General features: G+C 37.3%; 1 protein-coding gene across 7 annotated transcripts in view; it reads right to left on the bottom strand.

Annotated features, from left to right (window-relative positions):
• NRG3 (neuregulin 3) overlaps positions 1–16,128 on the bottom strand; it is a 1,059,991-nt gene that overhangs the window by 609,451 nt on the left and 434,412 nt on the right. For all 7 annotated transcript variants that reach the window (XM_012764721.3, XM_012764724.3, XM_076010185.1 and 4 more), the window contains exon 2: positions 9,991–10,120. In XM_012764721.3, coding sequence (XP_012620175.1) covers positions 9,991–10,120 — 130 coding nt within the window. The remainder of the gene's footprint in view (positions 1–9,990; positions 10,121–16,128) is intronic.

Raw genomic sequence — 16,128 nt, 5'->3', positions numbered from 1 at the left:
CAGAGCATCTGGGCCATCTTTGCCCTCTTTTTAGAAGGTTTTATTGGAATAGTTGCCCAAAGAGCTTGCATGGCAGGGCCTGTGGTGTCATAGTTAATGTGCACATCTGTAGTAATAAATCATCTCTAGCTAAAATAAAATTTATGGATATGTTCTTAATTTTTTAAATAAATTTGGTAAAATAATCCATAATTCACTGAAGCTGTATTATTTTACATGGGCATATGCCTTTGCATGACTCTGTCTCTGCCCAGGAGGGAGCTTCCCAACTGCCCCAGCCCTAGCAGGACTGGGAACACACCAGGAAGGAAGCAGGCAGGAAGCAGAGAGGCAGATCCTAGGGGAGTTGGGGGGAATGCATCTGAAGGGTCTGCAGACAAGAATGGCCTGAACAGGGAGGAGGGTTATCTCCACATTGTTATCTTCAGAAACTAACAAAAGGGAGCCATCCCTTAACAAAAGGAGGCCTACTGTTTCTGCCTTTCTCTTAAGTTCACTGCCTGAATAACTACAATGACCTTTGATTCTAAAAAGTGTTCACAATTGTGCATGATCTGGTATTACCATGATTTTCAATAATTTATCTGTGCCAGTTTTCTTTAATTCCCATCAGTGGATCTAAGCTGAACTCCATGAACAAGGCTCCCTGTGCTGGGAGACTCTAGGTACGCATCAAGAAGCCCTGGCATAAGTCCACTGGTCCATAAACAAGGCTGCACAGGTAAAATAACAAAACATGCAGCTCACTGTATTGGATTTCACTTGCTCTGCATTCACTGTCTTTACTCTAGACCAGACACTTGTACTTTACTTATATCAATACTCACGATGATCTTGTAAAGTAGCAATTTTTTTCCCACTTAACAAAAAAAATAGAGTCACAGAAAATATGCATACTAATTTGTCAGTTTGCTAATTAGTGGGGGAGCACTGAATCCAACCAGCCATTCCAAAGAGGAATCAGTAGGAAAAGCATGGGACTGTAAACTAGTACAACCTCTGTGGAAAGTAATATGGAGATACCACAAAGAGCTACAAGTAGAACTACCATTTGATCCAGCAATCCCATTACTGGGCATCTACCCAAAAGAACAAAGGACATTCTATAAAAAAGACATCTGCACTAGAATGTTTATAGCAGCAGAATTCACAATTGCAAAGATGTGGAAACAACCCAAATGTCCATCAATATATGAGTGGAATAATAAAATGTGGTATATGTATACCACGGAGTTCTACCTAGCCACAAAAACCAATAGTGATCTAGCACCTCTTGTATTATCTGGGACAGAACTGGAGCCCATTCTACTAAGTGAAGTATCACAAGAACGGAAAAATAAGGACCACATGTACTCACAATCAAATCGGTATTACCTTATCAACACTTAAATGTATATAGAGTAATAACATTTATCAGGTGTCAGACAGATGGGAGGGGGGAGGAGAGAATGGGTATATACACATCTAATGGGTGCTGTGCACACCATCTGAGGGATGGACACGCTTGAAGCTCTGGCTCGGGTGGGGCAAAAAAAATATATGTAACCTAAACATTTGTATCCCTGTAACATGCTGAAATAAAAATAAAATAAAAATAAAAATAAGGAAAACCAGAAGATAAAAAGATCTAGCATTTTTTAAACTGATCTGAAAGGAAATAAAAATATTTTTAAAAATTATTATTATTTTCAAATTAAGAAATCTTCTAAAGACTTTGTTACATAGTGAGATCTTCTTGAAATAAACAGATTGGTACAAGAAAAGTTTGATAAAGTCATAAGTGATATATAGATTCTGAGATCTGCTGGCTGTAAAAATATTCCCGTCATTTTCAAGGTGTTGTAATTACTAGCAATGTCATTATAAGGGGTAAGAGACAAACCAAAAATTAGTTAGGTCATTTTAGGCATTGCAGAGTTACAATGCTTTGCATTTAGATGGCATTTTACACTTTCCAAATGACATTCACAAATGTTATGTTCCAATGACACTGCAAGGAAGGGCAGCCATCATTATACCCATTTTACAGATGGTAAATAAATCATCATAGCCGTGTGCACATGTGTGTATGCATGTTATATGAGACTGGATACTTATACCAAACCAAGCCTTGTTTTAAACCTTACCAGGCAAAACAGCTAAATGCTACTTATCCAAAGCAATGTACTAACTGCCATCAATCTGACATTGCCTAGTTGAAGTCAAACATGCCTTGTTTATCATAATGTGTTTGATATTTGATGTTAATATATACTGCGTTTAAAAATATTTTATTATTTTCTGCAGGTGGTCATAAATCAGATTATTTTGTGTCATTAAGTATTTTAGTGCCTATGTATTTGAAACACTTAAGTATAGAAATAGCCAAACTTTGGGGAAACTATTTTGGGAAAGAATGAATAAAAAAGTAAACTGTCCATTATCTTGAATCAGATATGTTCCACAAATGAAATAAATATTTCTCAATGTGTATATTTTTGCACTGAAGTATATTTTTCTTTTCTGTCAAAAAAGAAAAAAAAGTCAACAGGCCATTTTTTTTTACAAATGAATTACAAAGTCAACATCCATTTTGTGTTAATGATAGAATTATGGCAAGTTACATTAAGTAGGAAAGGAAAAACATTTTTTCCTCTTAAAGCTACATAGTTCAGTGAGAAGAAAATCTGGGAAAATCAAGAAGTGGTTGCTGGCCGGGCGCGGTGGCTCACGCCTGTAATCCTAGCTCTCTGGGAGGCCGAGGCGGGCGGATCGCTCGAGGTCGGGAGTTCGAAACCAGCCTGAGCAAGAGCGAGACCTCGTCTCTACTATAAATAGAAAGAAACTAATTGGCCAACTAATATATATAGAAAAAATTAGCCGGGCATGGTGGCGCATGCCTGTAGTCCCAGCTACTTGGGAGGCTGAGACAGAAGGATCGCTTGAGCCCAGGAGTTTGAGGTTGCTGTGAGCTAGGCTGACGCCACGGCACTCACTCTAGCCTAGGCAACAAAGCAAGACTCTGTCTCAAAAAAAAAAAAAAAAAAAAGAAGTGGTTGCTGAATGGAAGAAATAATAGACAATTGCTAATTTGTCAAAGTATCAAAATTAGCAGTAGGAAGCCTGAGTCCTCAAAATACCCGGTACACAGGAATTCATTGGCATGTCCCCTCCCCACTATTAAATCTAAGTCTCCTCTTAATTAAATAAGGCAGATGTTACCCATTCAATTTCTTTCACAGTGTTCCTATGAACATGCTGAACATGCTTTTTGCTTGGCTTCAGTATGATCATAGGGAGGAAGAGGAACAAACTATCTCATATATACAAAGTCCCTATTGTGCCTCTGTAGTTATCTATATGTTGTTGCTTTCAATCCGGCATCAACCTTTTGGAGCAGGTATTAATCACTTTTTTTTTTTTTTAATAAAGAACTGAAGGTTCTGGTGAAATGACTTGCAAAAAAATCACACTGCCAACAGAAGGCTGAGAAAACCTTTTAATTCGGGTCTCTCAGCTTTGAACACCCACATTTGCCTCCTGTACCTATCCCAACTTAAAACAGGAAAGGTATTAAAAAAAAAAAAAACTAACAAATTGATGTCAATTCATAGATAGAACAACAAACCAAAATCATAATGACCTCCTCAGGAAACACCATTTCAAATCATGCTAGAAAACATTAAAATAAGGTAACAATTTTGACCAATAACTAAATGATATGTTATTTACTCTTTATAAAGTGGGCTTTTCTGGTTTGTGGCATGATATTTAAATAAGCCTTCAAGCAAACCAGCTGGGCTGTAATACAAAGAGGTTAAACTAGAGGAAGTAAATGTATGCAAAAACGTCACAGAATTACAAAATTACAAAATTACGTTCATTGTGGTGGTGGTGTGTGTTTGTTTGCCCTCTGCGTTAATGAGACCATCTTGACAACCTACATCTACAGAGGAGAAGAATCATTATAACTTGGCTTATTTCTTCTTGTCAAGAGCAATCAGTAGATCACCTATTATAAACATGGCTATTGCAAATTACTTAAATTATGCCTGGGCTGTGACAAACATTCTCCTGAATATTTTTCTTTGATGAACTTGAAAATTCTTCTAAGCCTCCTAACCTTGTTATGAACGCCATTCTGCAGGGAGTCTGCAGCTAGGCCTGATTTATAGACACCTCAGCCTTCATTCCTCCTGTCAATGGAGTTCAGGGATGTGTGCCAAAACCCCATTTTCATTCCGACTTGCTTCAACCACAGGGAATCATTAGCTGCTGCTCTCAGAGCACTTACTGGAGAACCATTTGATAAAGAGGACCCTCGGTGGGTGGAAGAGTTAATGGACCTCCAAAGTGACAGAGCAAAGCACTAGCCAGGATGGCCCTGTAATTTTATATATTATATCATAGAGATGTCGTTACACTGTGCCCAATCAATTCTCTTAAAAATGGAAGCTTTGATTTCAAAACCTACTCATGGGGAGAGTAAGACATAGTAAGGAGAGGCAACTCCTTGCGGGGCTCCCCTCCCCCTTTCAATTGCTGTCCCCTCTCCCCAGTTCCCATCAGCCTGTCACCCAGACTGCTACACCATCCATCAGCCCCTTTACAGAAGCATCACCCCGGGCAAGGGTTGCTACCGGATTGCTTTACTCTTTTTCTAGCAGTTCCATATTTCAAATGATTCGAGCATCTTCAAGTGAATTGCTTGATAGATTTCCAAAATGATCACTACAGGTCAAACTCAGCTCAAATGCTATCCTTTCCAAAGTTTTGAAAATCCATTTTTGAAGAAAGACTGGTGAAACATTTAATGAGCTTCAATTCAGAAGAGACACATCCTTTTAACTTGAATTTGGCCTTAAAATACATTTGGGCCATTCAAATGTCTACCAATCTTTTCAGTGACAATGGTTACCTGTTTCACTCTGGTGAAATATGCTATAGATAGCACCACTTCCCAAGTTCTTAAACTTTCCAGAAATGGTATGAAAATAAATAGATCATAGAATATCCTTCTTTTATTCAGAATATTTCCATTCAAGGAGTTTCTAGTGACCTGCTTTCTTTCTCTATCTAGCTTCATTTCTGTAGGATGTATATACCTATTATTTAACACATTTCTTTTTAAGTTTTCAAAACATGACTTCAATATGGAAAGGGATAAAGTACAAATGAATTATTAATAAAAGAAGGAGCAGACACATTGGTAGTGTTTAATCTGGAAGCGCTTAATTGAAAGTTCTCTTATCAGCCTAATAATAGAGACTAATAATGGCCTTAATTTAACAGAGACAGAGACACTATCTATATTTCTTAATGGAAAGACCAGAAGCAGGAGTCAAATATCTTAACCTGGTGTTACATAAATGTAATGGTGTTACATAAATGGTGTTACATAAATATGTGTAATGGAGCAATCTCAGAAAATTCGTAAGGTTGAAAGAAGAAAATATAATAGTTGTAAATACTATGTAGCCTTTTTATTTAGTTCCTTCTCTGAATTAGGATCCTATTGTATGTTTAACTTGAGAATTTTACATCTTGATTTTCAAACATAACATGATATAATGAGTATTTTCAAGTCCTTAAAACATTTTGAAAATCCACCCCATGTAAAGATATATTCTAATTTATATAGACATTTAAATTCAGACCTTTTTTTGCTATTACAAATAAACCTGTGCTAAGTATCTCTTCAAAAAATCTTCACATACCTTTCTGCAGGCAGGATTCTTACAAATAACATAAGGCTTTGGAAATACACTGAAACACTACCTACGGAAATTGTTTAACAAAGTGTATTCCCTCAAATACTATATGCAACTATATGCTTTCACTGCACCCCTATAAAACTGCACATTCACTTTTAAAAAGCATTAAATATGTGATAGGCAAAAAATCACACACACACACACACAAAACAACTAAATGCCTAATTTGCATTTCTTTGTGAGGGCTGGTGCCTTTCAAGTCCTTGGTCGTCTGCATTCCTCTTTAGGAAGAATACTTCCTTCCTTTCCCCTAGTTCCCTACTGAGATGTTATTTCAGCCACATACTTTTTGACCTCTGTGACTTCAGGATATTAATTCTTTACCGTATTTGCTATTCAATTTCTTCATAGTTTGTCTTTTGATTTTGTTTCTCATTTATGACATTCAGATCAAAAAACAATGACGTGTCAAAGCTATTTTTTCCCTTCCATTGCTTTTTTTTTTGGGGGGGGGAGGGCTCACAAGTTCCTTTCCATTGCTAATATAAATAAATACATGATTTTACTTCTTGCTTTCCTTATTTATTTATTTATTACAATAACTTTTAAATTAATTGAGAACAACTTTTGGAGGGTACAAATAAAGGTAAAAATACACTATTGATTTTGTTTACCTGATAGTCAACCATTTATTGAACCATCAGGGCCTCATTTTTCCTCTGATTCATGAACCCATGTTCTCGTGTTCTCTACTCAGCCCCACTGTCTACCAGGGTCTGTTTTCACTAATTAGCCTGTGGATGATCTGTGACTTTAAAATATATCTTAACTTCAGAAAAATCAATTTTCATCGTTTACTTATTTATTGTTCTTTTAAATCTCTCTTTCAAGTAATTATCAGGGCCTTGGTATTCTTTTAAAATTTTCATTTTAATGTGCTTTATAATTTCTAATTATTAATACTAAAAATGTTTCTTAAAAAAGTTTTTAAGATACATAAAACAATAATAAAATTACAAAGGGGAAAAAAATGATCCCCTACCCCTTCACCTCACCTTTTGCTGAGATTAACACTGTCTTATTCTTGAGTATGCACTTTCACGTGCTTTATCATGAGTGGTTTGATAGTTTTGTTACTATTCTTCCTTGACAAGGAAACAGAAATATGTCAGATCATGGTCCATTTTCATGACATAGAAAAATATTTGATGCAGTTTATCATAGGATTACAGTTAAAAAAAATCAAGAAAATATAATCTTAATTTATTCCAGATTTGGATGCCCAATCTTTTGAGACATGTAAAAAATAAGCTATTTAATGAACTAGATTCATATACCAGCCTTTCTTTATAGTGCTGCTCCAATCTACCAAATGGTGTCTTATTTCACTTGAAACAAAATCCAGTAACTAATATGTCATAAAGATACCCCAGGTAGCATGCCAGTCACTCTGAAGTACTGTGCTTTTTTTTCATTATTTCCTAACAATGAAGTATTTCACTTATTCCAAACACATTACCAAGTGCTGTACCATTTAATTCTTAAATTCATTTCTGTATGTATTTATTCAACAGTATCTTGGTGGTAGGAGGTACTCAATATACATTTGTTGAATGGGAAAAGAATGAATGTAACATACTACTTAAATAGAGTGCTGTACAAAATGGCACATTATTAATAACTACATTGGAATTTTTAGAAGTGGCTGATGCAGGAACAAATGTAAGCCTTTTATTCACAGCAAAGCCTGGGAGATGAATAGCCAGCACATGTGATGTGTGATTTATTCATACACACTAGTAGGAAATTTATAGGCATCTATTAACCTACTCGAGTTCCAATTTTGTCTTAGGCTGGTCTTTTGTCATGATTAGCTATGTTGTGAGTCTATGTTAAATAACAGGCTGTCTGTACTGAAATATGTAAGAAATATGAGGACAGAAATCCAAGTTATTATATATGAACATCATCCCAGTTAAACCATATGTTATACATATATATATATGCATGTATATATATGTGTGTGTGTATATATATATATATATGTCTGCTCATATGTGTTTAAAAAATTGGACATGTACGTACATATGCAAAAAAGCAAAGGATTTTTTTCTGGACTTTAGTCTCAGACTGAAGTACAGACTGAATTGTGTCTCAAGAAACATACCCTATGTTGAAGTATTAATGTCTAGTACCTCAGAATATGACCAAATTTGGAGAAAGTTCTTTACATAGTAATTTTGTTAAAGTAAGGTCATTAGGGTGTGTTCTGATCCACTATGAATGGTGTTCTTGCAAGAAGAAATTTGGACACAGACATCCACAGAGGAAACATGAAGAAACAGAGAAACACATCTCCTTGGCCATCTACAAGCCAAGAGGGGCCTCAGGAGGTTCCCGTCTTGATGACTCCTTGGTCTTACTAGCCTTCTGACCTGCAGAACTGTGAGGTCCTAAATTTCTATTGGTTAGCCAATCAAACTCTAGTACTTTGTCACAGCAGCCTTAGAAAATCAATACATCCATGAACTAAAAAGACCACATGTCTTTCTCAACACCACACGTTGAAAAACAAAACAAATTATTTTGTTTGATATTCCAAGTTTTGGAAAAGATGACTCTTCTCAGCCTGCAATGGAGTGGGGCCTGGTCTGTTTCTTCTTTGGGTTAAAACACCGTCCAAGAAAGTCACTGCTTTAGCCGATACTTCTGATTGATCCTTTCTTCGGTCGATTAGGAATTCAAACTTTATTCAACACGTTGCTGCTCACCGCCACATGATGATGCCATTAGATCAGCTAAGCTGCCTTTAACACGTGGTTGGTCTAAAAGAGCTTGGATGCACATCATGCTTTGAAGGGGTAGCTCATTCCTGGACTTTCCCTTGAGGTCTTAAAGTCACCTGTGTGCCTGTCCCTGTGCCCTTGCAAACATAATGAACACAAGGACAGCAGCAAGTGTGAGGAGGAACAACCTCCACTTCCCTTTCTCCCCAACCCAGATTTGCAGAGGAAAGGAATAGGGTTCAAGTTTTGTTAACGGGGGGTAAATGTAACGATACTGCTAAAGTCACACGAACGCCACATGTCAAAGGTGAAGAAAGGTCGCATTTGTGTTTGCCCTGACAAAGAACACATGGTACCTTTTACAGAGACCTACTGCCATCATTTTTCAGTTCTTCCCAGCCTGCGCCGTTGCCCACTGTGGCAACACATCCCCCCATGGACAGAAGCTGGCTCTTGGAGCCAGGAAGGATTTGCTGTCATGTTCTAAGTTCATAACTATAAGATGCATTTCTCTGCATCATCTTAATAAAACAACATAGAAATAAAGTTTTATAATAGCAATAGAGAGAAAAAAGTCATAATTTTCCATGCTTCACGATTCAGAATAATTAATTTAATAACTGTGTCATGTGAGAAGAGTAAATAAAGAGAAGGAAAGGGATGTGGATATATATGATCACTGAAGCATATACAATTGCAAGGAAAAACAAATTACCATGGTAGTGCTGGAAATAAAAGCTTGATGGGAAATATTTTTTGGATGCTAATTTGATTCTTCCATTGAGTTTTAAAGCTGCAGTGTCTACAAGCACACTATTTATCTCCACTTGTATTTCTTTTTAGCAGTTATATAAACGTATGCCTCTAAAAATCAATTAAACACCTCTCTGATCTCTACTGGGAATTTTCTCCAAGTAGTTCTCTACCTAGACTACAACAGGGCTAGGATTTCATTTACAACACCTTGCCGGAGAGTGTTTCATCATCAGAGGTGTTAAAGAAAAGTATCGAAATTAATAAAGGAAGACAGAATCAAAATAAAATGCAGTTTTCTCTGGACACAGTTACAGTCTCTTGGGTTTGGTTCACAATAACACTGAGACTCTAGATCTTCTATGAGCAGCTTGCTTCTACTGCCCGTCTGCAGGTTCTCAAGAACGGATTATTTCTAAGTGCCAGTACAGGTGCCTAAGTCCCATGCCATAAATACAGGGTTCTAAAGATTGTAAGTAATTAGTTCCATTAAATTAACAGCTATAAAAATAAATCTTCCTTTACTTGGTCTGATAGAACTTAAACCTCATCTGTTTTATTTCCGTGTTACCGTCCTCAAATGTTAAAGAGATACCAGCCTTGCCCCTTTGCATGTTAAGACTCTGGATTCTGCTAGGACGACGGGCGGGAGAGCAGGTGGCGCGTCCCCAAGGTGGCCCGTCCCCAAGGTGGCCGCAGCCCTCCACGGTCCCCGAGCTGCCAGGCTTGCCCGGCCCGCGGGTGGCTCAGTGGCTTACCGACAGTGCTTGTGGGATCCGGTCAGGGTTTCGATCACGAAGCACTCGCCATCGTTGAGACAGTATGCAAGGTCCTTGTCTCGGCAGGGTTTGAAGTGCTCGGACCGTTCCGTGGAATATGTCGTCGTATCTGTGAGGGAAAGCACAAGAGGGAAACGCTGTCAGCGGTGCGTTCTGACACCAGCCACTGCTGTCACCACCCCGATCCGTGCATCCAGGCCTGCTCACGGGCTCTGACCTCGGGGACTCCAGCCAGGACCCGTCCCGAATGGTACAGGCCAAAGGCATCTGGTTAAAACCCTTCGAGTTCAGGTGTCTTATTTCCCCAGCAGATTTTAACAACTGGAGTCACTCTAGACAAGTGCTGTTTAAGGACACATGAACAGTAAACGCTGCATGATCCTGAGTCAAACACCCCAAATCTGCTGTCATTAATTTCACTTTTAAAAAACATGTCTGAAGGATTGGAACAACATTCCCTTCCCTTTATTGTTGCCAAATGACACCAAACATCTGATCCATGTATATTGTGACTGTTCCGTGGAAACCGTGTCAGTTTGGCTTTTTCTTTTTTGTAGTTGCAGCTATAATTGGCTAATAGTTAAGCCAATTATTCTTTCACTTTCTCCTTTTTAGTATGTAATTAAAATGCAAATGCTCCAAATTCTGAAACAGATTTTCAAATGTGAGGAATGAATGTTCCTGGTAAATATTTAACAGGACAAATTATCGTCATTTTTTTGGCATTATCTTAAACATGTATTTTTAAAATCATAATTAACTTGGATCTTTAAATGAAGCCATACATGCATATCTGCTTCGCAAATATGAAACTAACCATAAATATGTGCTATCTACAGGAAACAGACTCTGTCACCACACATAGACATCGTCCTAGTGGCAGAGTTTCAGGCAACTAAAGTATTAGCACCAATTATACTACCCCATTCAAGAAAAAAAATATATTTAAAAATTGAAAGATTAAAAAAATTATTCAACATTTATGCTCTTTTAATTTCCTTTTCATATATCTAGATTAATAATAGTGTTCAACTGCATGGCATCTCATACCAGCTTACTAATTAACTGCTGTAGTTTGAATGTGTCCCCCAAATTTCATGTGTTGGAAACTCAATCTTCAGATTCATATGCGGATGGTATTTGAAACTGGGGCCTCAGGGAGGCAATTAGGGTTACTTAAGGTCATCAAGGTCATGGGACTGTTTACTGTTTAAGAAGAGGAAGAGGTACCTGAGCTGACATACACTTGCCCCCTTGCCATGTGATGCCCTACAGTAACTTTGCAAAGAGTCCCCACCATCAATAAGGCCCTCAGCATATGCAGCCCCTCAACCATGGACTCCTCAGCCTGCAGGATTCTAAGAAACATTTTTTAAAAATAAATCACTCAGACTCAGGATTCAGTTAAAGCAACAGAAAATGAACTAAGACAGTAACTGTAGGTCACAATGAGCTTCTTTCCTGCTCATCATCCCAACTGATAGAAGAATGACCACACTAAAAGGAAACTCACTCATGTCTCTCCCACATCTAAAATTCCTCAATGGGCTCTGCTACGGGAATAACTTCCACATCCTTAGTTGGGCCTACAAGAGCATGTGGCATCTGTGCTTTTGCCTGTCTAATCTCTTCTTCTTGTAGCCTAAAACGTTACACAACTTAATTTTCAACTAATAATCTACTTCTCCTCAAATCCAAGTGCTGTCATGTCACTCCTTTTCAGACTACCCTTCTCCTACACCCTTTTCTTTGCTGGATGGCACTAGTGGTCCTCCAGAACTTCGATGATCTTCCTCTTGGGCCCCTATTGTGCCTCTATCACTCACATCACTGCACTCAGCACTGCAAGTACTCCTTTCTTCACAGTATTATCTGTGCCTTTAGTTTGTGAGTTCCTTGAAGGCAGGGGTTGGGTTTCAATGAAAATTGGTGCTCATAAAACTAACTCTGATAAACCTGATCTCTCTGACATCACCAACAGTTCCAATGCTATGGATGAAAGAAGTAATTATTAAAGACCTCATCACAATCTTAAAGAAGTTAATGTAACTCTTATAGCAAAAAGTTAAATATAATTTCACATCGGTGCTACAATTTTAAGATACTTGTTTTGAGATTTACAGAGACCCTCACTCATATATTACTCATACACTGTCAGCATTTAAAAATAATACTTTTGGTGTCCTTTTTCTTGGTATTACAATGTAAACTTATGTTTTTACATTTCAAAGTATCTGCCTGTTAATTGTTTGGCATAAAATAAAGGCTCCGCAAAACAGACACATTTTCTGTTTTCCAGAAGATCTTCTCTACAGTGAAGATCTGATATTCAAGACAGTATGTGATAAACAGTCTCACAGAAGCAATCTCTCTTTCTATGGGAAATATTTAAAATTCAAGAGCTCTTAGCAAAAAATTCAATATGAAACACTGCACAGTTGACTGCTACTCTGACTGTGGAAGTGTATTAATTCATGATCAGTTAGTTAGCTTTGCCTTTAATTTGTTATTATCCATTTATTGATATTCACTGATCATTCTTCTAAGAACAGCTTTTCACTAACATAGCCTACATCGTAAAAAGTGAGATCCTTATTTTATCATCAGCGGTTTTAACAAGCTACAGACTTCAAGTGCAATACAATGGCAAAGCAATTACAATCAATTAATTTCCATCCGACAACTGCTGTCTCTAGTGCTTACCGCCCCATTCTACCAACTGATTTCCCCCTTTTGTTATCATCTATGAACACATTACAGAGGATCAGAGACCCAAGTAAATGGCTCTTCAAAAGTCTGGGGTGGGAGAGCTCAGAGATATCAGGCTTAACATGTACTCAGGCTTCCTATTACCACAGCTTAGAGAATCCCAAAATTAATTTAAAAGATATATACATATCCCTCACAATGACTTGACTGGATTCAGAGAAAACATTATTATTCAATCTTTTAAATAACAATATAATAAATGGTAATAGAATATTGTTTTTGAACATGATATAAGTAAATAAACTATTAATACAATTATCTATAAATTTGAAATCTCATAATTTATCTATGCATTTGACTGTATAGTCTCCATATAATACTACTCACCTAAATTCACAGAGGTATTGGGCAAGGTTAAGTTAAATTCATCATGAAGTGAAACTTTACTCTTGAAAGTCATCATGCCAAGATGTGGATGGAAAGATAGAAAAATTCCAGATCCTTAATGAAATCACTAGGTTACTATACTAACTCTAAGTCTCTCTCTTTTTTTTTTTTAAGGAAAAGTCTAGGTAACCCTACCTAGACTTTTCCTAAATAAATAATGAGCACAATGTGTCTAAGCCACTGTTCTATTACTCACAACCAAACGTAGCCTAACAAAGAAATAGTAATAATTTTGAAAGACACTCTCTAATATTTGTGTGTCTGCTTACAAATGCATGTATGTATACATACCTACATATGTGTTTAATTTTTAACATATAAGATATATTACAAAACATATAAAATAGAACATAAGTAAAAAACAAGTATCAAATGTAAGGTGAAATTCTGTATTTTCTTTCTGTGCCCTAAGGTGATACAGCATGGTTTAATGTATCCAGCAGACTATTCCGTTCTAAAGGGAAAACATGGGGCATTTGTGAGAATGAGATATCATGAATAAGATTTAATGTCAAACTATACAATTTACAGCCCTAACAACCTTGGTTTCATTTTGAAAAGTATTATCATAAATGAAAACCTCTATTAAAACAAAAAACCTGGGAAATAAATAAATGTTTAGAAGTTAGGACATGAGAAGAGCTCCAAAACAATTTAGGTGAAGGGTGTAGAATTTTATAAGTGAAGGTAAAAATCAACTCCATAGCACAGAGGGGTAAGGGAGGAGAAAATAACACACAACAAAAAATGGGAAAGGACTTTCTAAAAGAGAGGGGTATGAATGGTAAAGAAATGTTAGCCTTAAGATGAACAGAAATGGTGCCAAAGGCCATCAAGCACGGTGACAAAGGTCAAGGGCTCAGCTTGAGAAACTACTGCTCCTGACCTGAGGAAGAGTGTCCCACCACTTGGGACCAGGCGGGCTGTGCAATTACACAGACCACTCATCTGGTACTTGTTACACGTAGGTTAATGTGTTTTCTTTTTTCTTTCTTTCTTTTTTTAATGGTTTTTGGTCTCTATCCCCAGGGAGGTCAGGGAGAGTGCTTTGCTTTTAAGTTTTGTATTCTTTTCACATCATGTAGCATACATAGTAAGTAATCAGTACAGTAATTAAACTCACAGTGAGAGGTGGTGGTGGTTAATTCATTAAAGGCAAAATGGGAAGAAAATGTAAGGCTGGAAGACAGAAATCCCTGCAGATTTTGCAATGAAAGTTAATTTATTAATGAATTAAAACGATGACTGTTTTTCCCCTTAAGTACTGAGTCGAACCTGAATATTACTTACGGAGGTTTCTATGCCATCAGCACAATGCTGCACACTGTGGGAACACATATTTTGTTGCAGGAACAAGAGTGCTAAATTGGCTATTACAGATAATAATTGCAGTAGATATTCAAAGAAAGGGAGACCTTAATTCAGGCTATAGTTATCTCTGAAGGTTTCCCAAAGTGTTGGCATTGGAGCCAGGTGTTGAATATGTATGACTTAATTGACACCAGGAAAGGAATTCTGGATGGGAGGAACATCACCTAAGGAAAGAAAACGATGAGGCACAATGTCGACCTAAATAAATTCTTCACAGTCCCAGCTTGCAAATGTCAGATTCCTTAAGCAGTAAGCAGTTGTTTTTTTTTCTTTCCCCAGTGAGTTCATGACATGAAGATTCCATAAGAAAAGTTAAGAGTCTGAGGATGCAATCTAAAAGCATTTACAATTAGCAAAATGCCTTTGAAGGCCAGAAGCCATTTAAATATGGTTGTAGATCCTGGCAGGCTCTCCAGTGGGAAAAGTGTAAATGAAACCTGCTGCCATATATTAAAATCTCCTGTTGAATCTGCCACTTATCAGACACCCAGGAAGGAGCACTGGCATGAGACTGAGTCATAAAATATTTAATAGTAAAAGAAAATTGCAAGAAGAATGCAGTGATGTTTGAAACGGAAACAAACCATTTCTCAGCTGGCAAGAGGCAAAGATAGCTTTCTCCCCGCTGCCAAAGATCAGACAATTGTTCACTTTGCTGGCATGGGAGAAACGGGTAGTATTGGGCAAGGAATTTAAAAGTTCAATTGAGTCGCGGGGCTGCTGTGAGAACTGACAGTTCTTGATGTATCCCAGAGCCATTAATTCTCACAGCAAATGTAGAAAGGGCCCTTGTTAAAGTTGCATGACGTACCTGCCACCTTCCAATTTGAAACCTTGCTTTTTTAGAAACTCTATCCCAGCTTATTTAAACCTTCACGGGACATAGCTTGTTCAATGGAATTGCATTTATTTGGGAATTGCAGAATGTATTTCCTTCTACCTGCTGGCAAACACATGCTCATACAAACTGCTTTCAACCATAATAGTAATAATAGCAGCGACTCTCACTGGAGCTCTTGGCTTGTGCTAGGCTCTGTGCCATATACTTCATAGACACTATCTCTGCTCTCCACGTCACTTTACTAAAATGGCCCATTCCAATGTCACCAGCTATCTCTAAATCCAATGAGTTTTTAAACTTTGTTTTTCCTCATCTTGCTGAGATTCTCAAAAGCATCTGACACTAGTAACCACTCTTGTCTTTGTGAAAAACCTTCTTCCTCTACCTTCTGCGTTATCACATATGCTTGATTTTCCTCTTGCCGTTTGGCTTTTGCCAACTTGGTCTCATCTAATCTATCCTTAAATGCCAGATTACTTAAGGACTGGCCTTCAAATTAACTCCTAAGATACACTCAGCACCTGCTAAGCATATTCCTTTAGCTATCTTTTTTGACCTTAAAATAACACTACGAAATTGTGCTATTATTTATTGTCCTTATTTCACGAATGGAGACATTGACTATTAGAGCATTTAAATCATTGGCCTAAGGCTTCATGGCTCTTAGCTCTGAGCTTCTGGACTCAAACCAATTTAGCTGAACTTTCTCTACTGTACTGTTTCCTACAGGTCACATTTTTATTTCTATT

Source organism: Microcebus murinus, chromosome 14 (assembly GCF_040939455.1).
Source record: "Microcebus murinus isolate Inina chromosome 14, M.murinus_Inina_mat1.0, whole genome shotgun sequence".
In the NCBI taxonomy this organism is placed as follows: Eukaryota; Metazoa; Chordata; class Mammalia; order Primates; family Cheirogaleidae; genus Microcebus; species Microcebus murinus.
This window is presented reverse-complemented; position numbering and strand designations above follow the sequence as displayed.